At 40.6% G+C, this 22,823-nt stretch overlaps 1 protein-coding gene across 1 annotated transcript in view; it reads right to left on the bottom strand.

The window, feature by feature from the left end:
• The window catches only part of JAKMIP2 (janus kinase and microtubule interacting protein 2), a 162,698-nt gene that overhangs the window by 45,887 nt on the left and 93,988 nt on the right, over positions 1-22,823 (bottom strand). The window contains exons 2-5 of the mRNA XM_040622262.1: positions 21,381-21,654; positions 8,300-8,797; positions 4,473-4,682; positions 2,569-2,667 (exon numbers count right to left, since the gene is read on the bottom strand). Of these exons, the coding sequence (XP_040478196.1) occupies positions 2,569-2,667; positions 4,473-4,682; positions 8,300-8,797; positions 21,381-21,509 (936 nt within the window). The 5' untranslated portion in view covers positions 21,510-21,654. The remainder of the gene's footprint in view (positions 1-2,568; positions 2,668-4,472; positions 4,683-8,299; positions 8,798-21,380; positions 21,655-22,823) is intronic.

The following is a 22,823-nucleotide window of genomic DNA, read 5'->3' as shown; positions in this document are numbered from 1 at the left end:
TTTTCATGTTAAAGTTCCCATGCTTAGGTCAGTGACTTTATACTAATGTTTCTGAATGAGTATGTATTGGGGGAGGGGTACTGAAGCAAGGAAAGTGGTGGTGTGTATCAGAACCATCTGACAAGATTGTTTAAAGTACTCACTCCTATTTTTGAGAATCTAACGTTTTAGGAAGTGCTGGGGTAGGAGACTTAGCTACCTATAAATATTTGAAACAGCTGCTTATGGGATTCTAAAACAGTACTCCCCAACTGTATCCTAACTGCCATTTGAAAACTCATTTTACATCAAAGGCCAAAATTTTTCATAACTTCATTTAATCCTAAGATTTGAGTTTCAGTGTCTGAAGAAATCATATTAAATATGAAGCACACACAAGGAAAAATAAATTATTCCACTAGGTTCACTATTTCAAACTTCGTCTCTTTTCTGAGGGTCAATGACAAGGGTTTTAAACAGTTAAATTTACTTAGTAGATGCTATTTATGGAAGATGCAGAAAAACACAAGTAAAAAGAGATATCAGTAATTCTACCATACCATACATCAGTAACGATAGATCCAAGTACCTAAAAAAACTGTTCCTTTTAAAAGATATAGCTTAAATATTATACAGGAAGTGAGTGTGAAAGTCAATATAGATATTCATGAAACCACCAAAAGAAAAAATCCGATATAGTGCAACTAACATCAGACCAAGACTTTAAGAAGTATTACTAAAGATAAAAAAAATTCATGATGCAAACATTTAACAAATCTTAATTTATATGTACCTAGTAACATAACTTCAAATATATATAAAGCAAACTTGACAAAACTAAGAATAGATATGGACAAATCTGTTGGGAGAAGAAGCACACAAAAATAGTATAAAGATATAGGAGATTTTAAACAAGACTATTAATGAACTTGATTCAAAATGCATGCAATGATTGCAGAGTATACCTTCTTTTTATGCGAACATGGAATGTTTCTAAAATTGACAGTATGCTACCATCATAAAGTAAATTTCAACAAATTTTAAAGAATGAAATGATACAAAGTATTCCTGACTAATGTAACATTGTGTGTCAACTGTACTTCAATAAAAAAAAAAAAAAGAAATAATACAAAGTATATTCTCTGGCTATAATGGAATTAAGGTAGAAATCAATAACAGAGAGACAACTCAAAAATCTCCAAATGTTTAAAAGTTGAGCCTTATGGTGCTAAGTAACCCAGGGGTCAAAGAAGAAATCATATACTAGAAAAGATTTTGAAATAACAATACATTACAACATAAAAAAATGTATGGGATGAAGCTAGTCATGCTTAGAGACATTTATGACCTAAAATGTATATATCTGGAAAAAAACAAAATGCTGAAAATAACTTCTTTGTACCAAGAGCCACCATTAAGAATGTAAAATGTAAGACACAGAGCAGGATTTTTTTTTTTTTTTTTAGATTTATTTATTTGAGAGAGAGACAGAGAGAGGGTGTGAGAGAGGATTGGGGAAGGAGGGCAGAAGGAGGAGAGAGAGAATTCCAGGCAGACGCCATGCTGAGCACAGAGCCTGACACTGGGCTCAATCTCAGGACCCTGAGATCACGAGCTGAGCAGAGACCAAGAGTTGGATGCTTAACCGACTGTGCCACCCAGATGCCCCCAGAGCAGGATATTTTAAATGCAAATATCCAAAAATGATGTAAAGAATTCCTAATATTAATAAGAAAATAAACACAGCACAAAAGAAAATTTTACAAAAGACAAAGGGCCAAAAGATATTTGAAAATTCACTCAACCTCATTATAAAGGAAAGTGAAAATCAAAATCCTACAATCAGAATATCGCTCACACCCACCATACTGACTAATATGATCAACGATCTGTCAAGTTGGCAAAGCTGTGGAGAAACTCCAAGTCTCCCACATTGGCGGTGGGAATGCAATTGTTCTAACAACTGTGGAAACCCGGCCCCAGTACTGAGGCTAACCACATGCACACCCTACAACCCAGTCATTCCATTCCTTGGTATGCTCTCAGCAGAAATGAACACGTTTTCTCACCAAAGACATTAACAGCACCACCAACATTAAAACTGTTAAGAAACACTATAAATGGCCATTAACAATTAAAGAAGAAATATACTGTTGTGTATTAACTGAATACAATAGAGTAAGAAAATGAACGAATGATACATATAATACAGTGAGTGACTTCCACAATGTATTGATGGGCAAAAAAGCCAGACACAGAAGAGTGATTACTGTAGGATGCCATTTACAAGACATTTAAAAAATGGTGACACATGTCTATAGTGACAGAATTCGGTAGAGTGATTAACTCTAGAAGGATGTGACTGCCAGAGGTCCCAAGAGAGGGAGGCTCTGAGGTGCTAGTAATCTTCCAGGTACTCATCTGGGTGGTAGTTATATGGGTGTATCACTTTGGGCATATTTATTAATAACTGGACCTTTATTACCTATGCACTTGTCTTTATTATGTTATACTTCTACAACATCATAAACAATTTTAAACAAAATGTTTAACAAAATCACCAAATAAATAATTCTGGGCAGAACTCACCAGTTCATTTCGTTCATCTCCAAGCAGGGTGTTCCTGTCTTCTAATTTTCTTATAGTGGCATTCAATTCAGCTATTCTCTTCTGATTTCTTCTCAAATCCTATGCAGGAAAATTAAAATGAGTATTTCTTCAATAACACTTTTCACAAAGTTTGGGAATTCCACTCATAAAAGTAAGAAGCTTGGTTCCTTTCATCTGGCTTATGAGGTGAGAGTAAAATGTTCTGTACTCAGAGAAGAGTAAATATTTACCGTCTTCTAACCCTTGATATTCACTGCTTCGGTTGAAGACCAGGCCTGGTTGAAACTGCAAATGAATTCCATGTGGCAGATACTCTCTGGAGCCCTGACTCCTGGCAAGGGGAGTGGTAGATGGTTGGATGAGCCTATCAGATCTGTGAGCTCTGAGACCAAGGTCATGTCGTGATTACATGAGGTTCAAGGAGCATCTCTTAAGTCATGGCTGCACATTGCTTCCCACAGCTAAGACAGATGTCCTATCACACTTAGCCAAAGAATAGAAGATAGGGCTGGGCTTTGAAAATCCCTACATACTCCTGGAGAAAAACGTCAGTGTGACGAGGCTGAGGTATTGCCTTCCTGTATAAAAGGCAGCAGATTATAAGATAGCCTTTGCTAGTACATTTTGCCCAGAGCTACCGGCATCCCCACTGTCATAATTGCCATGGATCACTTTACACATGGCTCTCATGGATTAATTCTATGCTCTAGGATCCATAGGACCATTATAGACTTGCACTTCCGTTATCATCTTACATTTTGATAGTGCTGTACTGTTGACAAAGCAGCTTCCCACACATTATATCTCCAGATTCATAAAATCCTAGAGGATTCAGCAGAATGGTGAAGATTCAGGGATATCATAACTCGTTCAAGTTCTTGTGGCTACTATCGATAGATCAATAATACTTATTGAATGCTAACTATGAACCGAACACTGTGCTCAACATTTTACACACCGTTTCTTCTAGACCACCGCCCAGCCTTATGGAGTACCATTATTGCCTCTCTTTTACAGATGAGGAAACTGAGCAGGAAAATGATTTGCCTGAGGTCACACAGTAAGTGGCAGATCTAGAAGTTGAACTAAAGAGTCTGACCCTAGAGCCCATTCTCTTGACAATTTTGCTGCACTGCAGGTAAATGTCAGGGATAGAACTGAAACTTACATCTGCTAAATCCTGGTTCCGCCACATACTGGGATATATATATCCTGAACACCAATTCATAAATTATTCATTACTTGGTTCTAAGTACTACTTTGGAAACTATCTCTGTTCCTAAATAATACATTTTCATCTTTTTAGCTGCTATATAATTTGAAAGGTGTAAGTTATGAAAGCCAACTCTATACAAGCTGATTTCTACGGCTGCAGTTCTGAAAATAATTTCTCCTATAAAATGATAAAAATCAGGGTAATAAGTGGCAAGTTCAATCAGACTAGAAGGCTTCAGATGATAATTTAAGCGGTTTAGTTTTTTATATACTCATACATTTTCACCCCTGTAGATGACAACCGTCTTCACCAATTTCCAACCCAAGGGTTCACACAAGGGAAAATTACCAGTCTTGGCAAGAGGCAAAGTAGTTTCATTTAATTTATGACTCTTATAATAGGCTGAAGTTTGGATGGGTATCACGTGGGTAGAAAAATTCTATGCAAGATTTAAAAACACCTGTAATTCTCTTGTGATCTGCTAATGCAGGGCAGACCACTTTGTGAGTTTAGAAAACCCTGTTCCCAAGATACTAGCTGTTTTATAGGCGGAGGCAGAATTGATTTCTTTGTAGTAAACAGGATAAGAGCTTAAGTGAAAAGTAAAACTTGGGAGCTAAATAAAAGATGACTCTTGAGTTCTTCACTTCAACTCGGACAGACTTACAGGACTGCCGCAGTGCTCAGAGCCGTCTCCTGCTCTTCCCGGAATTTCTCGTTTTGGACTGCTCATGTTACACTCGGCCTCCTTGACCAAAAAGAGCTGTTCATCCAAAGCCTCCTTCTGCAGCTGCAGTTTCTGTACATAGCCAGTTTGGGTCTCCAGTTCCTTTTCCAGGGAAAAGATGATCCTGTCCTTGGCTTTAATCTCATCCATCTGAATTAAATGACACCCAGGACATTTTATTTAACAATGCTGTAAAAAAAATGCATTTTTACAAGGTATCAGTTTAACTTCTATCTGCTGATTGTTATGGGAAAATATTATGACTGTGACAGGTATACCAAATTTATGAACAAGACAAGGTAACACTGTGTAATGAAAGGCTATCTTAGGATAATTAGTTATCAAGGAGAGTAACTTTTTCTCTGTGGTATATCCGGTGTAGATGCTTTAATTCAATATATTGTTTGAAATAGTCTAGGTTGGTTGGATTTAGAAAGGAAATGATAACTTTAAAATGGGTCATTTGTAAAAAAAAAAAATAAAATAAAATGGGTCATTTGTGTTAATAAAGACAGATACTCAATATTCCATTACAGTGTTTCCCAGGACAATTTTTATGTTCCCTCCTGTTTGGAGGAATACCCTTTAAGTTCACTTTAAATAGCAACAGCCACTATGAATTGGTCATTTTTTACTGACGAAGCTGCAGACTTTCCAGGACCCTAGTCAGTTCCTAAGGCCAGTATGTTTGAATTCAGGTGGCAAATGTGGAGCGAATTCAGGAGTGAATTTGGAGCATGGTTCATGTTACATGGATCTTTCCATTTCTTTCCACATTTCAGAGCAAACAGCTAAGGCAACCATTTTACTATTACTGTCAGAAAAGCATGGTTGGGACAAGAAGAGGAATAGGAAGCACCTGGTAATATTAGCCACTGTTTCCCCTCCTACATCTGTGAGACATATTTATGTATCCCAACACTCAACTTAAGTCTCGGCATGGTTTCAGAGTTATTTGTCAACTAAAGGTCATAAGCATTTGCTATCAACTGATGAAGAGTTCCATTGAACCAAAAAATTTGTGCCATTCCTAGTGAGGGCTAGTGAAGTTAATGTCTGTAAACAATTGCTGAAGGAGCATAACTATCAGGCAAAATCTTTCTTCTCACTTCATTATATTTCATAAGAATATTCAAAATGGAGATAGGATACAGACATTTAATACAGATGATATTATACTGCTCTCTTTATAAAAATGTCTCCTTATTTATAACAAATCACTTTGTGTACATCTTTCTTTGCTGTGTTCCTTATATAAATATGCCTATGTATATATTTGGAACAAAAATTGATGTGTAGTCCCATTTTTCCACAGGTAAGTATCTGCGAGCTACTGCCTCCCAGTCACAGGATTACATTTTAGATCAATTTTGGAAGGACATGGAGCTAAATTCTGCATGGTCCTGTGATATCATCTGATAACTTGGTGAGTAGCCAAACACTGTCCTGTTAATTCTGGAATGAAGCACTGTCTTTAGTTTCTACCTCCTTGTAGAATATTTGAATCCAGTGTTATTCTTAACCAGGTAGTACATTCATTCATTAGACCTGTCATCTATGATGTCATTTAAAGTTTACTGTGGCTCCACACCTCCCTGCTCCTAGTTGGTTCTGATGTACCCTACCTAAATGAACTTGCTGGAAATTACTCCATTACTGCCCATATAATCATCCTCATCTTTGCCATCATCATAACTACAATTTATTAATTTTTACTATAGTCAAGGCACTATCCTCAGAGCTTTACATACCTTACCTCCTTTTATAACAATAATATCACACAAGTTCTGTTATCACCATTTTATAGATGATAACCAAGAACTTCTGACTCATTCTAATAGGCTATGCAATACTAATCCCAACATTATCCTTATACTTCCAGCATTTTCCAAAGTAGTTTTCTATAGAATATCCAGTAATCAGTGTCGATGAGTCTCTATTGCATAGTGGTTGTAAGCATGGACTCTGGCTTCAGAATCCTGAAAATCTTCCAAAGTTCTAGTACTTAGATGGGAAGGGATGCCTACCAGAATTCCCTGGAGAAATTTTCTAAACAGAATGGCTCTCATTTCTCTCCCTTCCAGTTCCAAAAAGAGCTGGGTGTGGGGGTAGTGACAGAACAAGAAGAAAAAACTGAAGACAAGCGCATCTGTACTACTGAAAAACTTCCCATATTACTCTGTTTGCACCCAGTTTTTCAACAACTCTTGAGGTAGCTTAGATTTCACATTGTTACTAAGAGAGACTGCATTGTCTACTTTAGCAGTATGCTGGTAAAAGGAAGTCACAGAAAGAAACTACAGATCAACAAGTGGATATACTTGCAGATTTTATATCGAAGACCATCAACAAACAGAAATATTTGATGTATAACATCCTTTTCATTTACCCACCTGCTGACTCCAGGTTTCATAGTCCTGGTTCTTTCTTCATCAGCTGTTGTCTTTTCAAAAACCGAAGGCAGGGCAGAGACCAATATTTCTGCACTGCATTTGGTCTTTATTGTCAACCAGGGCAATAGGATGAATTGCAGACAAAGAATTTGGAAAGTGTGGCAAAGGCAAAATTTTATGGTACAAAGAAAATTACACATTTAGCTTTTTAAAATATTCTGTGGTAACCACTTTTACTTAAAATCAAAATCCTAGAGATATTGTCCAAGGAACATAATTGGAATTCTTACAAAATAATTGCTTAGAATTGGCAGACACAAAAGGAAAGTGTAGTGATCCTAAGAAAATATTATTCTTATTTTTAAAGATTTTTGTTTTAAGTACTCTCTACCCCCAACACGGGGCTCGAACTCACAACTCTGAGATCAAGAGTCACATGCTCCACTGACTAAGCCAGCCAGGTGGCCAGAAAATATTATTGTTAGAGAAGCATAAAGTGCATTCTAACAGGTGCACGGTAATTTGATAAGACAGAACTAAGATATAACTAATGCTAAACATTCTGAGTGTAGATGCATTTAAATGTTTCTTCTAAAATAATTGGACGTGGTCAACTTAGGGCATTATGGCTTTCACGCAATAATTATACTTGTTTTATTTTTAGGTGTAGTGAGAGACCAATGTGGCTTTTGGTCATACATATTAAAAAGAAAGATCCAAATCTATAGGCTTGAAGTAAGTCTTGGAAATTGGCAATAGCAAATAAACTACTTAGAAATAGTTTAAAAATTATAATGGCCACTGTTTTGAATAGCCCTTGTTTATTTTGGGAAAGAAGATCTATTTTAAAAATGTCTAGGGAACTTATAGCTCTATTTCTTGCTTTCAGACACAGTTCCTGGAAAGAAGACAGGTGAATCATTCAAGATGCTCTCAGCGGCTGCCATTTCAGATACCTTAAAAGCCACAGAAACTTTCCCCACCCCTGTAAAAACCCAGTAACATTTTATAAATAGAAAGCCCACAAACATGTTGATTTTAGAAGAGTTCATAATTTAGAATATTTTTATAGACATTCAAGAAAACAGGAGTCATTGACTAGATACTCTCTGTATATGTGAGGCAGGAATAATCCAGTTTTTATGAGAAAGGTGATTCCAATATCTTCTACACTTTACAATTCCAATTTTGGCTTGGGCGTATCTACTTATTTACCTGCCTACCTACCTACCTACAGACCTATCTTGTATTTTGGACAGAGTGCTAGACAGGAGGTGAGCACTGTTTATAATCCACTCATGAGAAACAACCATGGCGCTCTAAAACCTGGAAAGAGAATGGTTGTACACCGACGTACTGCCCTGGGTTACTAACCAGCCTCCGAATATCCCGTTCTGACTCCCACTTGATCTTCGAGATGGCTTCCTGGTGGGACTGATGTTCACTCCTAAGGTCCCCAGCCTTGATTTTATCCGCTTGGATCATATTGCTTAGAGCCTCGTCCACCTGCTTCTTGGCAGTTTTCAGGTCCGCAATTTCCTGTAAGAGCTTAAGGCGCTCTGCATCAAACAGTTTCCTGGCCTCCTCCCGGGCCTCAATGGTGAGCGCTGTCCTTACTTTGTCACTGCTGCCGTCCCGGAGAGCACACAGAGCCGACTTGAGCCTCTGGATCTCTCCATCCCGCAGCTTCACCGTCCTTGACATTTCTTGCTCGTGCTGCTTGATGAGATTCTCCCTCACGGCCTGCAGCTCCTTCATCTTCTCCTCATGGAGCTTGGCTTTGAGTTCTGTCACCAGGACCGTGTGCTTGCGCTGCTCCAGCTCACGAATCCTCTTTGCTTCTTGAGTCTTCTCTCTTTCAAGCTTAGACACCTAAAGGCAGAGAGGCGAAAGGATGAAACGAGATGAGCCTCAAAGGAAAGGTGAGCTTCTAAGCAGGGCCTGTAGTGCAGAGCCCTGAGCTCTCTCAGTTCCTCATCTCTTCCACCTCAGTCACTGTGCACTGAGGGAAGGGAACCACAAGCCCCAAAGCTGGGAATACAGTGTGGGGAAGGAGGAGATACCTGGAGATGCTCGTATTATTTGGTGCAGACAGTATCTGATGTTTGGGGGCCTTACTATTACATCTGTGGTCTGGGAGATGCCAACACAGGCATCTCCCAGAAGCTTGTCAGAAATTCAGAATCCGGGGCTCCTTTCCAGACCTACAATCAGGACGTGCGTTTTAACAAGTCCCCAGTGACTGTATGCACATTAAAATTAGGACACAGTGCTGTAACGGTTTTCACCTTGGTGGGGAGAAGTTCAAAACAGATCACCTGCAGAGCTTTTTACACTACACATCCCTGGCTAGGTGCAAGCTGATAAATGTGGGTGTCTTAGGACTGTTCAGAGTTCAATATTATGATCAGACTAATAAAATGGTGCCCAAAATGATATTATAAAATATTTCTCCTGTTTTCCCCTTCTTTTTTGGCTGCTCTAACGGGAGAAATGAAGCCCGCTGACACATCCTCAACCTCACCTTTTTTTCCTATGGCAACTTAGTTCTACCCCCAAACATTACGTGTACACACACACCAACCCCAAACATTGCAGTTCATTGGGCCATCTCTCTGTTCAAGGGGTCTGGTGGCTGTTACTTCTGCATACTCCACAGATGTCCCTTTGTGTCCTTCCCTGCCCCACTCAGCAACCTTTCCTGCTCCCTCCAAGTAGTTTAATAAAGTATTCCTTCTAACCCTTAGATGTTTCAGGTATTTTGGTTAAACAAAATCTTCTGTGTTTTGTTTCAATTCTGATGATAATATGGGTCTCCTTATAGGTTAGCCATGGTGCTACCTTAATCTGGTTGCGAGTCCTGGCTCTGATTCAGTAGATCAGGGTGGGGCCCTGGCATGTGTAGCTTGGAGAAGCCTCTTAGCAAATGTTCTTTACTACTGTGCTCTTCCCCCCTCCTCATCTCTGCTGCCTGTCTTTGTTTTTTCTGCCTCTGTCGTGTACCCGTAGAATCTCTCTCTCTTTCTCTCTCTCTCTCTCTCTCTCTCTCTCTCTCTCACACACACACACACACTAAGCTGGGAAAAGGGAAGAATTAGGCAACCCCAGGAGTAATATCCGGTTCAGTGAAATTGGGTCTCTGTCATTTGTAAAATTGGAAGGTTTCATGCAATAACTGTGAAGAGCCTCTCCAGCTGAAAAATGTTAAGGTTCAAACTCCTTATTGAGACTCTTGTAATTATAATATAAAGCGTGTGAGATTTTACTTACCTTAACAGTACCTACCTTTGGCTAGAACAGGATTTTCCAAGTCCACATGGCAATTTATGAGTATTTTATTTTAAAGGCACAGCAATTATTACCACGTTGGTTATTCTAAAAGAACTCAGGGCACAAGGAGACTTGGGAAAATAAATAGCTAGGCATCCTTAAATGACTGTCTTTGATCTTGCCTCCAGCTTAGGCCAGGGTCCCTTCCTGGATGCTTATTATTACATATGCTCCAGAGCCATGCTGTCCAATACGGTGACCACTTGCTACACTGAGCACTTGGAATACCCCAAGTCTGAACTGAAACTTGCCCTAAATGAAAATACACACCAGATTTTGAAGTCTTAGTGTAAGGTAAAGAATGTAAAAACCTCAGCAATAATTTTTACATTGATTACATGTTAAAATTATAATATTTTGGATAAATTAGATTAAATAGAGTATATTGTTAAAACCAGTTATTTCTTTTTTACATTTTATAATTGTGATAACAAGAAATTTAGAAATCATATACATGGCTTGCATTTGTGGATTGTATTGTATTTCTCCTGGACAACTTTGCCCTAGGGTTCTTGGTGTATTAAATGAAACATGCTTTCCCTACACTGATGGTGATATTTCTCTTAGTAAAACCCAGTCCTCTTTTTTTCTTTTTTTAAGATTTATTTATTTATTTGAGAGAGAGCAAGGATGGGGGAGGGGAGGGGCAGAGGAAGAGGGAGAGAGAGAGTCCCAAGCAGACTCCACACAGAATGTGGAAACCAACCCTGGGCTCAATCGCACCATCCTGAGGTCACTACCTGAGCTGAAACCAAGAGTCAGAAGCTTAACCGACTGCACCACCCATGTGCCCCAGTAAAGCCCAGTTTTTTTTTTTTTTTTTAATAATGATTTTTTATTATATTATGTTAGTCACCATACAGTACATCCCCAGTTTTCGATGTAAGGCTCGATGATTCATTAGTTGTGTATAACACCCAGTGCACCATGCAATATGTGCCCTCCTTACTACCCATCACCGGTCTATCCCATTCCCCCACCCCCCTCCCCTCTGTAGCCCTCAGTTTGTTTCTCATATTCCATAGTCTCTCATGTTTCATTCCCCCTTCTGATTACCCCCCCTTTCTTTATCCCTTTCTTCCCCTACTGATCATTCTAGTTCTTATGTTCCATAGATGAGAGAAATCATATGATAGTTGTCTTTCTCTGCTTGACTTATTTCACTAAGCATTATCTCCTCCAGTGCCGTCCATGTTGTAGCAAATGTTGAGAACTCGTTCTTTCTGATTGCTGAGTAATATTCCATTGTATATATGGACCACAACTTCTTAATCCAGTCATCTGTTGCAGGGCATCTCGGCTCCTTCCACGATTTAGCTATTGTGGACATTGCTGCTATGAACATTGGGGTGCATATGGCCCTTCTCTTCACTACGTCTGTATCTTTGGGGTAAACACCCAGTAGCGCAATGGCTGGATCATAGGGTAGCTCAATTTTTTAACTTTTTAAGGGACCTCCACACTGTTTTCCAGAGTGGCTGTACCAACTTGCATTCCCACCAACAATGTAGGAGGGATCCCCTTTCTCCACATCCTCTCCAACAATTGTTGTTTCTTGCCTTGTCTATTTTTGCCATTCTAACTGGCGTAAGGTGGTATCTCAGTGTGGTTTTGATTTGAATTTCCTTGATGGCTAATGATTTTGAACATTTTTTCATGTGTCTGTTAGCCATTTGTATGTCTTCATTGGAAAAGTGTCTGTTCATATCTTCTGCCCATTTTTTGATTTGTTTATTTGTTTCTCGTGTATTGAGTTTGAGAAGTTCTTTGTAGATCTTGGATACCAGTCCTTTATCTGTAGTGTCATTTGCAAATATCTTCTCCCATTCCGTGGGCTGCCTCTTAGTTTTTCTGACTGTTTCCTTCCCAGTAAAGCCCAGTTCTGATCCAATTTATGTACTTGCTCAAAAATCACCCAGGTCTCCTTTATGTTGTAGAATAAAACCCCAACACCTCAGCTTTGTCTTTCCCGCTCTCAGAAGATTTGGTTGGACTCCCAGCCCCCATTTCTGTTTCTCACTGTACCTCTCCTCACCTGTCCCACACTGCAGGCACTGGGGATTATGCTTTTCCCTGCACATGCCCTGAATCTCTATACCTATATGCCTACTGTTTCTTTTTCCTGACCTGGCCTTCCCTCAGCTTCCTTTGGGATCCTCTCATCCCTCATAGCCAGCTAGATGTCACCCTCTCCAGTCATACCACCCCTGACCACCAAATGAGGACAAACATAATTTCTCCTGTCTATGTCTTTTCAAGGCACTTTGCTAAAACCTCCTTACTGCTCCTTTCCATATTTTTCTTTATGCTATGGTTTTTTGCGTGCTTGTCTGTCTTCACCACCTCTTCTCCTGCTTGCACTCCACAATGCAAACTGCCAATGAGCCTTGTTCATCTTTGTCTACTCAGTGGTGGCCAGTACAACACATGATAAGGAGCCTGAGAGTGTGTGTGCAATTAAAGAAGGTATGCCAGTATGTTTTTCTAGCTAACCCGCTAACCAAAGGCAAGAATAATATATCCTGTCACATAGTTCAGAGAACACAGACTTGCAGGGTTTCCTGGAGCAGCCCCTTTCCTAGAGCATCCATCCCTTCCCAGTGTACACCCCTCACGTATAAGAATGCCCAGCCTTTACTTGATATTTCTCTCAGTGCTTTGGTAAGGACAACATAAATCTTACTCCCCAGTTTTCTAGAATAAACTCAAGTGAGTATCTTCTACCACAGGTGGACAAACCACAGCCCATGGAACAAATAATTTTCTCCCATTTTTGTGAATAAAGTTTTATTGGAACACAGCCATGCTCTTCTATTTACATACTGCCTACAGCTGCTTTTATGCAACAATGGAGTTAAGTAGTCTCAGAGAGACTGGCCCACAAAGCCAAAAATATGTACTATTTTGCCCTCTACAGAGAAAGTCTGCTGATTTCTCTTCTAATAATACAGTTTTTGTGGGGGAAAAAAAAAAAAGGCCTTATTTTTCACTGATTTAGGAACTCTGATAATTTACCTTGCATCTGGGACCTTGGGAAAGTTAACTTCAGCTCAAGTGACAGGAAATTAGTCAATTTCAGCAGGATGTATTTACATTAGGCATTTGCAACACTATCATGACTACAGGGCTGTCAGGTAGCAACTTCCTAAGGAGAATTTCATCAGTTCTTCTGAGAACAATAAAAAACTGTGGTAAAAATGGACAAATGATAAGGAATTCTGGGTTTGCATTTTGATTTCACAGTCTGCTATATTTAAGAAAGTTGCTTTATCCTTCTGAGGATCTTTGATTATGCTTAAAAACTACCCATAATAGGATTATTCTTAGGGTTAAATTAGCTAATGAATGGGAAAGTACCTTGAGCTATAAAGTACTATGAAACGCAAGGTAATATTATTTCTGGATATAAGAGGAGATATTCATGACCTAAAATTATTTATGTCAAATTCTTGACAGGTGCATTAGATTGCTTCACTTTGTGATGCTGTCATTTCTCTCAAATTATAAACACTGATCTTTTGTGTGTAGACTGGAGACGAATGAAAAAGAAAAAAATGAAAATACAGGAATATATGGAAAATATATTCCAGTCTGAAGATAAAAACAAATACAAACAAACACTGGTCTTCTTGTACATCACTTAAAGGAATCCACAGAAACCAAAGAAAATTCAAAGGCATTGATTGATTACATTTGGCATTTTTCAAGTCTGCTTATTTTGGTTGCCATGGAAACTGGCATTTTTGCAGGATTTCTAGGTATGACTTGTTTTTTAAGCTTGGGAGAAGTGTTTCCCTATGAAGGAGACACAAAGGATGTGACTGACATTTGGGAAGGAAAAAAGCCAATTAAAATTTCTGTAGTAAAATCATTTTCTGAAAATTATTTGCAGATCAGATTGTACCAGCAAGAAAATAGAATTTACTATCTTAATGTAAATTGTACACAAAAAGAGAAAGAACTGCTCCTAACAATGAAAAATATAAAGATAATACTTGAAATGGAAAAAAATATTTTGTAGAAGAAGGAATCAATTTTGATATGGATCACATAATAGCATTTATTGAGGGCTTACCGTGTGAGTTACACAGCTTTCTAAAGGCTTCACACACATCACTGCATTTAACCTTGGCAGCTCTGTGATGTAGGTAGTATCTGTGTCATCCGAATGTCAGATGAGAAAGGTGAGGATGAGTCTCTGTACAAGCACGGTGTGAAGAAGGCTGCTTAGCACCCAGTGTGGGCCCAGAGCTGGGTCTGGGTCACATCCCACAAATCCCTGTGCACTTTTTAAAAAACAAATTTATTATTTATTTTATTTTTATCTATTTTTCATTTATTGGGAGAGCGAGAGAGAAAGAGAGAGTGTACCAGCTGGGGGAGGGGCAGAAGGAGAGGGAGAAGCAGACTCCTTGATGAACATGGAGCCTGACTCAGGGCTCTTGAAGGGCTCGATCTCACCACTCTGAAATCATGACCTGAGCCAAAACCAAGAGTCAGGTTCAACCAACTGAGCCAACCAGGCTCCACCTCCTGTTCATTTTGAAACCTCTGGCAAGCTGTTCACCTCGCTCAGTCTCCATTTTCTTATGGTCAGCTGGGATTGGGGGGTCTCATTCTCATATGGTCAGGGTGAGGGCTAACTTAGATAATGTACCAAAAGTCCTTCAGAAAGGCTGGAACACCTAGGAGATTAATAATTATTAATACATCATTAAATAGTATAGTATTAATTTTGATGAATATTGATAAATACTGTTGATGGCACATTGATATTATTATACAATGCAATGCTATATTAATATCAATGACATAAATATAAGAACCCATATTATCGGGATAAGACTAACGTGACTATCACTATATTATTAAGACCATAATAACTATTTTCCTAACAGAAACCTTGAAAACAAAGGTAAAACTGGGTCTCCTGGGGATATCTTGAGTTCCCTGGCACTGGTGGCATCTAATGTTAACTTGGAAGAAACTCAGATTATATGTGTGTAGGAGTGGGGTGTGGGGTAGGATAGGGTAAGGGGATAAGCACTGAACAGGGCTTTGAAAGATACAGATCCCAAACCCCTTCTTCCCTGAATGTCTTATGGAAGAAAAAAATCACTAGGAAAATTTAATCCTACTGGGGAGAGATTACACTGTGTCAGAAGAAGGAACATTCATGACTACTAACCTAACTGGCCTCACATCGTATTTTCCTTTCTAGCCTGGCCTTTGAAAGCCACTGTAAATTCTGCCAAGATAAAGACGGTGATGTTTGAGCTTTAATATGATCTTAGAAATCTAGGATGAAAAACTGGATGGCCTTGTCTAAGGTGAGGAAGTGGAGAGGTTATCTAGGCAAGACAAGCTAACATAAGCTTTGGTGCGGATTATCTGCACTGCGTGTTCCGGGAGAGCTAAACTCACAGTAGGGAGGCAGGGAGTCTAATGGGCACTAAGTAACTCACAATTAGGAGACACGAAGCTGCCACTATATGAAGGTTGTTTGTACAGGAAATTTTATACAACCTGTGGAGGTACAAAGGCTTCTATTTTTTCATTTCTTACTTTTAGACACAATGCTTCCTGAAAACAAAACTAAAGGTGCATAAAGCAAGAAATACTGCATCCCCAAATTGGGGCACTGAACATGGAGGCTCTGGAGCAGTCACTTGAGGACAAGGGTTGGCTGATTTTCTGGGAGTTCTAGAGGCAGCAAGATACTCAGCATTACCCAGGTCATTTGGGAATTCCCATTTTGGCTCCTCTACTTGCTGTGTCATTGGGAGCACATCAGTTAAACGGTTAGAACTCATTTTCTTTCTTAGTGAAATTGGGATAGTAATCACACCTTGCCTTCCTCCTAGGCTAGCTGGGACTGAAAGTGCTCTGCAGTCTGAGGGCTGTTCTAGGAGGACAAACTCCTGTCTAGAACCGACTCCTCCAGACCCAGCAACCCAGGCCTGCTGCTTTGCTGCCCCAGTCTGGAGCCCTGTTGTCTGCTCCTTGGCCTCCAAGCCCTCTGTCACTGTGCCTGCGGGATTCACTGAAGCTGCAGGCTGCCTATGAGGGAAAGTAGGAAGCCCTAGGGAATCGCTGGGTGGATTCCACATCTCATAGCAATCCCTAGTGACCTCACACCCCTGAGCAGCAGATTACGGTCTCACGCAGTTCACAGGAGAGACAAACAGGAAAACACCAAAGCCTAATGGCTCAGAGCGCCAGTCCAAATAAAAAGACAGACCTGGGTGGAAATCCTTTCCTTTCCCAAGCCCGGGGTTTTCCATCTAAATAAATACTGTAACTGTATTTATGCCATGGTGTTGGTGGGAAAGTTTTTAAATGGGAACATGAAAATATATTCCACAAGTAGTATCGAGCATCTGAGCATGCCAAGTAGCATTCAAAGCGCAGGATATGCCTTCCTTAGGGGATCCCTTACGAAGACATGGTCTCTTATGGATAAGAAGCTTACATTTTACTGGGGACAGGCAGGGTGTGGTTAGGCAGTGGGCAATACCCAAGCAGATGAACAAAATCACTTCAGGCAGGATAGCGTTCTATGACGACGATAGAGCAGGGCAAAGTGGTACAGCAAATGGATGTTGGGGAAGAGCATTACCTAGACCAGGTGGTCAGCATGGGGCTGACACCTGGGGGTCCTGAGAGCTATTTCAGTGCAGGAAGAGCTAGAGCACACAGCTGCCTTCCCTGACCAATCCTTATGATTTTGGAAGGACCGTAGCACCTCTATGCTGCCCACAATCCACTCATTTTATAGATGGGAAAATGCAGGCTCAGAAATGACAAGGACACATGGCACAGAGGCCTCACTGTGTGTTCTCTCCTCTCCACCTCATGGTTCCATCTTCTTGGGCATTGTGCTTGGAGTTCAGTCAGAATGACCTACTTACCTGATTATTCCTATCAGTGCTTGGCAAGTCTTTTAGATAAATTTCTATTCACTACATGTTGATTATGTCTAGTCTTTTTGTTGCATTTCCCTGCAGTGGAAATGCAGAAGTCTATGAGAGAAGGATTCAGGTATGTTCCTACGCCCACCCCCAATACTTTGTTTCTTCATTTGAAATTTGCTTAATAGTGGAGAGTAAACTTCTGACATTCTATCTTCCTTTGCCTAAGGCTTCCAGTGGTTTTTAAGACCTTCACTTTTTTTAAGAGCCTAGGTAGTGTAAGACATGGAAACAACCTGAGTCCATCAGTGGATGAATGGATAAAGAAAAAGGGTACATATTACATACATATACATGTTATATAATATGTATACACACATACACAATGGAATATCATTAAGCCATTAAAAAGAAGGAAATCCTGCCATTAGCAACAACACAGATGGACCTTGAGAGTATTTTGCTAAGTGAAATAAGTCAGGGACAGAAAAACAAATACCGTGTGATTTCACTTATATGTGGAATCTAAAAAACTTGAACCCACAAATACAGAGAAGAGATGGGTGGTTGTCAGAGGCAGAGGCAGGGGGGCTGGGGGTAGGAGAAATGGGTGAAGGGGGTCAAAAGGGACAAACCCTAAGTTATAAGATGAATAAGTCCTGGGGATGTAATGTACAGCATGGTGATTATAGTTAACAATACTGTACTGTGTTTTTGAAAGTTGTAAAGAGAGATCTTACAAGTTCTTATCACATGAAAAAAAATTATAACTGTGAGATGATGGATGTTGAGTAAACTTATTGCTGTAATCATTTTAATATATATATATCAAATCATTACACTGTACACCTAAAATGAATATTATATATCAATTGTATCTCAATAAAACTAAGAAAATATATCAAAAAAGAAAACAAGAACATAGGCTCTGGAAGAGAGGGAAAGGAAGTTGAAGAACTAGCTCTGCCACCTCCTAACATGTGACTCTGGGTGAATTACTTTACTTCACTGAATCTCAGTTTCCTCATCTGTAAAATGGGGATAACAATGCCCACCTATAATTAAATCATAATACTATTTTAAAAAGATTTTATTTATTTATTTGAGAAACAGAGAGCATGAGTGGGAGAAGGGGCAAAGGGGGAGGGATAGGGACAAGCAGTCTCTGCTGTGAGCACATACCCCACCATGGGGCTTGATCCCAGGACCATGAGATCAGGACCTGAGCCGAAACCAAGAATTGGACGCTTAACCGATTGAGCCACCCAGGGGCCCCTTGAATCGTAATACTTAACATGCTTGACACAAACCGCTCACGACCAGCACACACACATACATCTGCATGAAGCAGACACTGCTATTCTCCCATTTGATAGAAGAGGAAAGGAAAACACTGAAGGATTTTTATAACCTGCTCAGGGTCACTCAGGTGCTATGTGAAAGAGGTACGATTATGTCAGGATGAAATGTGCTTATTACAGCGTGTGACAGATTGTAAACATTCAATAAAATATAGCTATTTATATAATCAGTTTAAAGCATTTATGACTCTGCTCTGTCTGCAGTGTTTTCTGTAAATGTCAAGGGGTAATGCATCTTTCTGGAAAAATGACTGATGCTCCACCGCTTCAAAGGTTTCCACTCTTTAGCCCATTTCCCAATAGCTGAATTGTCATTTTATCATCATAGCCTAGGAGCCAAACTGAGAATATGAATATGAATTCACATCTTGGCATTGTTTATATTCTCTCTCTTAAAGCCTGGGCCTTTGGAAACAATCATATTTATTTTAATAAAATTGCTTTATGACTTGCTTGCCCTCTAAATTCCCTTTGCTCTTTGAGGAAGGCTGGTGACAGGCACTGGGGTTTTGTTTTAGTCCCTGTGCTGGGATTGTAATTAACTGCCATGGAAAGGGAGACACAGGGCAGCCAGCAGAGAGAAGGTTACGGACAGTGCTTTTATGCACGAGGCTGACTTTCAGGCTCTTGTCAGAGGAAGGGGAGATTACACTTGACCTGCCGGCTTAGAGACCAGGCCGTAGATAAACAGGTAGCCCTGTCCACGCTCAAGAGTTACCCCTTTTAAAAGGCTTGAATGTGTAGAAAATTGACAGTGGTAGGGTCTGCAAGACCTTTGCCTTTCTGAAACCTCATGAGTTTGCTCTCTGTAAATCAGCGTCAGTTTACAGTTACCTGTCTCTAGATGGACGGGCTTCTCCCTACGAATGTAGTTTGTCATCCTGTCGTTACCACAATTAAAGGAGTCTGTCTCCCTTGAAATGTTACGTTGCCCCAGGGAAAGTTAAAACCAATGAAATGTTCTTAGACTGTCAGACCTGGAAGGAATCTTAAGAGTGTTGTGTTTGCCAACACGAAGGCAGAGACCCACCTCCGTGGGGACTGCCTGGACCGTCTGCTAGAATGCCAAGTCCCGGCCCTCACTACGCCTGCTTTATCAAAACCCACGGATTGTGGGCCCAAAGGTCTCAATTTTTAATAAGTTCCCCCAGGTCATTCTAATGCACAGTGATGCTTGAGAGATACAGATATGGAGAAACAGATTCAGTCATATGAATTACAGATCAAGAGACTGAGACACTTATATGTGTCCCTGAGGAGGAATAAACACAATGCCCTGGTCTTCTGACTCTCAAATGTTTTTTTGTTTTGTTCTGTTTGTTTGTTTTTATGATATCATTTTCCTTTTAGCTTCATGGGAAAAGACTTCCTCCACAAATTTTACACTGGGGTCTGGTTATCCAAGGTTTGTAAGGCTTAGCTGAGACAGGAGGCAAGGGGCTCTGGCAGATCCAAGCTTTATTATTGCTGAACCCAGGAGAAATAAGATTGTTGAGAAAATAAATGATTAAAATTTAATAGTAATGTCAAGGAAGAAGAGATAGATAAAAAAAAAAAGAATAAGGATATTGGTTTTTGATCAACAGCTTGATCAGGAATATTTATTTTTGTTACTATACAAAGAGTTATCTAAATAGGGCAACTTTGTGCTGACACGGCTGTCTCTGGTTTGCAGGGAGCAAAAATGTCTTATATGTGTCAGATACTTGAAAATGCTTTCCTATCCATGACCCTTTTTGATATTCACATCACTCTAGAGAGAGAAGTGTTAGCATATCCAACGACGGGATGAGATTCAGAGAAGTAAAGAGACTTCCCTAAGGCTAGTTAGTAACTGACTCACATGCAGAGCGTATTAGAAAATACTCCTACGAATAACTGTTTAGGAGTTTACCATGTGCCAAGAATCTCTCTGATAGGAATTTTCTCATTCAATCATCATAACTGCTTTATATACTTGTCTAATTTGACCCTCATCACAGCTGTATGAGATAGTAATGTGTTACTAATAAAGAAGCTAAGGTATAAGGAAATGAATCACCTTTCATTCGTTCCTCTACTCATTCAACAAACCCATGCTAAGCCTCTCAGTTATAGACATTTATTTAAGCTCTAGGGATCCAGAGGTCAGGTAAGACTCTGCTTTCGTGGAGATGACACTGGATGGTGGTAGAAATAAGCACTAAACAAGGAAATGGATAAATATATAAATCGCTATGAATCAAAACAGACCACGGGAGTAACTGGACATGGCAAGTGTTGAGTCTCGGACACTGCGGCAGATGAAAGGTACTGGAGATGACACCTGAACAGGTACACAGCTGCCTGGGGGAAGAGGGCCAAAGGCTCTAAATGTGATCAGCGTATCTCTTGATCCAGCAAAGAGGACGGAACAGAGTCAATGGGGGAGAAAGCAGTGGGAGATGAGTCAAAGAGAGGAGGAAGAAACATCCTGTCGTGGTAGGGAAAATCTTTTGACTTTGAGAAATGTAGGAAACCACAAAAGGGTTTGCTCTGTACCAAAGCGGGGAGATCCCATAGAGGACAGAGTGGAACTTGCCAGGGTCATACAACTGGTGGGAGCAGTGAGGGTGCAGGTCGTTTCAATGTTTAGATCTGGCTTCCTGAACCAGGCTTCCTGAGGAGGCAGATATCAGTTTCACGAGCCTGTTATCCTCACCTTCCACAAATCCTGTGCTCAAGTCCCTCCTGCCACACACAAGAGAATCTCCATAAGGACGGGGATTAGTGCTCTCCCCGGCAACTGACAGAGAGAAGCCATTGGGGTGGGCCAGCAGGCAGAGCTAGGCCAGAGCCATTCTCAAGGCTGTGGCCCTAGGTGGCCTCACTCACCTTGGACTTCTCTTGATGTAGCTCTATCTGGATGTCTGTGAGCTTGGTCCTGAGGTCTTCATTGGCAGCTTGAAGGGCAACGATGAGCGCTTCGGGCTTCTCGCCCTTATTTCGCCCTTTCTTGGACATTGTTCCTTTCTAAAGGGAGTCTTGTTTTTTAATGCCTTTCAAACAGGTGCTGCCATGTTACTGCTTCTTATCGTGGGTGCGATGTTTCAGCATCTACTGTGTGGTGCTCCTTGGTAAGGTCTCCTCAGGTGCTGCCCTGGAAGCCCTGGGGAGAGGCAGAGATGGCGATTACTGCTGTGGCAGAGACCTGGGCTAAGGGCCAGGGAGGGTCTCTCAGCCTGAGCTACCTGTATGAGCCTGCTCCTGAGGCCTCCTGCCCCCAGATACTCTCATCTACTTTGCACATGAATTTAGAGCCATCTTTTGAAAGACGTGGTCTGGTCCTGTCAATGCCCTGTTCAAAATCCTCCAAAGTATCTGAACATATTTTTCACATCTTGGAGTGCTTTTTATGTCTAAACCTGCCCATTCCCCTAGCTTCTCTCCTCCATCTCACTCACTCACTCTTCAGCCCTAAGAAATCCCCTTTATGGGGTGCCTGGGGTGGCTCAGTCAGTTAAACGTGTGACTCTTGATTTGCACTCAGGTTATGATCTCAGAGTGTGAGACTGAGCCCCACCCCCTCACCCCCTCATCGGGCTCCTAGCTGGGTGTGGAGTCAGTTTAAGACTCTACTTCTCCGTCTTCCTCTGCTCCCCTCCCCTCCTTCAGCTCTCTCTCTCCCCCCTCCCCCCCCCCCCCCCCCTCTCTTTAAAAAAAAAAAAAAAAAAGCCCCCCCCCCTTTCTTTTCTTAAGTAGGCTCCATGCCCAGTGCGGAGCCCAATGTGGGACTTGAACTTACAACCCTGAGATCAAGACCAGAGCTGAGATCAGGAGTCGGTGGCTTAACTGATTGAGCCACCCAGGCAGCCCAAAAATGCCCTTAAATTTTCTGATTCTTGCTCTCTTCCCATAAAGACTTTGCCTACCCTGTTCATTTCTCTCCATGCTCCGTCCAGCCTCCTCACAAGTCCACCCTTATGTCCTCCTCCTCACAGCCTCACACACCACAGTTTAGTTTGGCTAACTTTTATGACTCCTTCAGGTCTCAGCTTCCACATCAGTTCCTCTTGGGAGCACCTCTAGATTATTGCATGCCCTCATTATTTAATGGTGGTCACAACTCCATGAATCTGTAAACTCTGTGAGGGCAGGAATGCGTTATTCCTATTTACAACTTGCTTCTCAGAATCCATCATAAGACCTGGGACGTACCAGGTACTTAATTTCACTTAGGTGAAAGGAAGTCAACTATGTCATGGCTTCATGTCGCCCCATAGAGACACCACGGTTTAAGAAAATCCCATATATAAAGACCTAGAATCATACAATGGA

This window comes from Ursus maritimus, unplaced genomic scaffold (genome assembly GCF_017311325.1).
Source record: "Ursus maritimus isolate PB19 unplaced genomic scaffold, ASM1731132v1 scaffold_5, whole genome shotgun sequence".
In the NCBI taxonomy this organism is placed as follows: Eukaryota; Metazoa; Chordata; class Mammalia; order Carnivora; family Ursidae; genus Ursus; species Ursus maritimus.
Note: the sequence above shows the minus strand (reverse complement) of the source record. Positions and strands in the feature narration are given on the sequence as shown.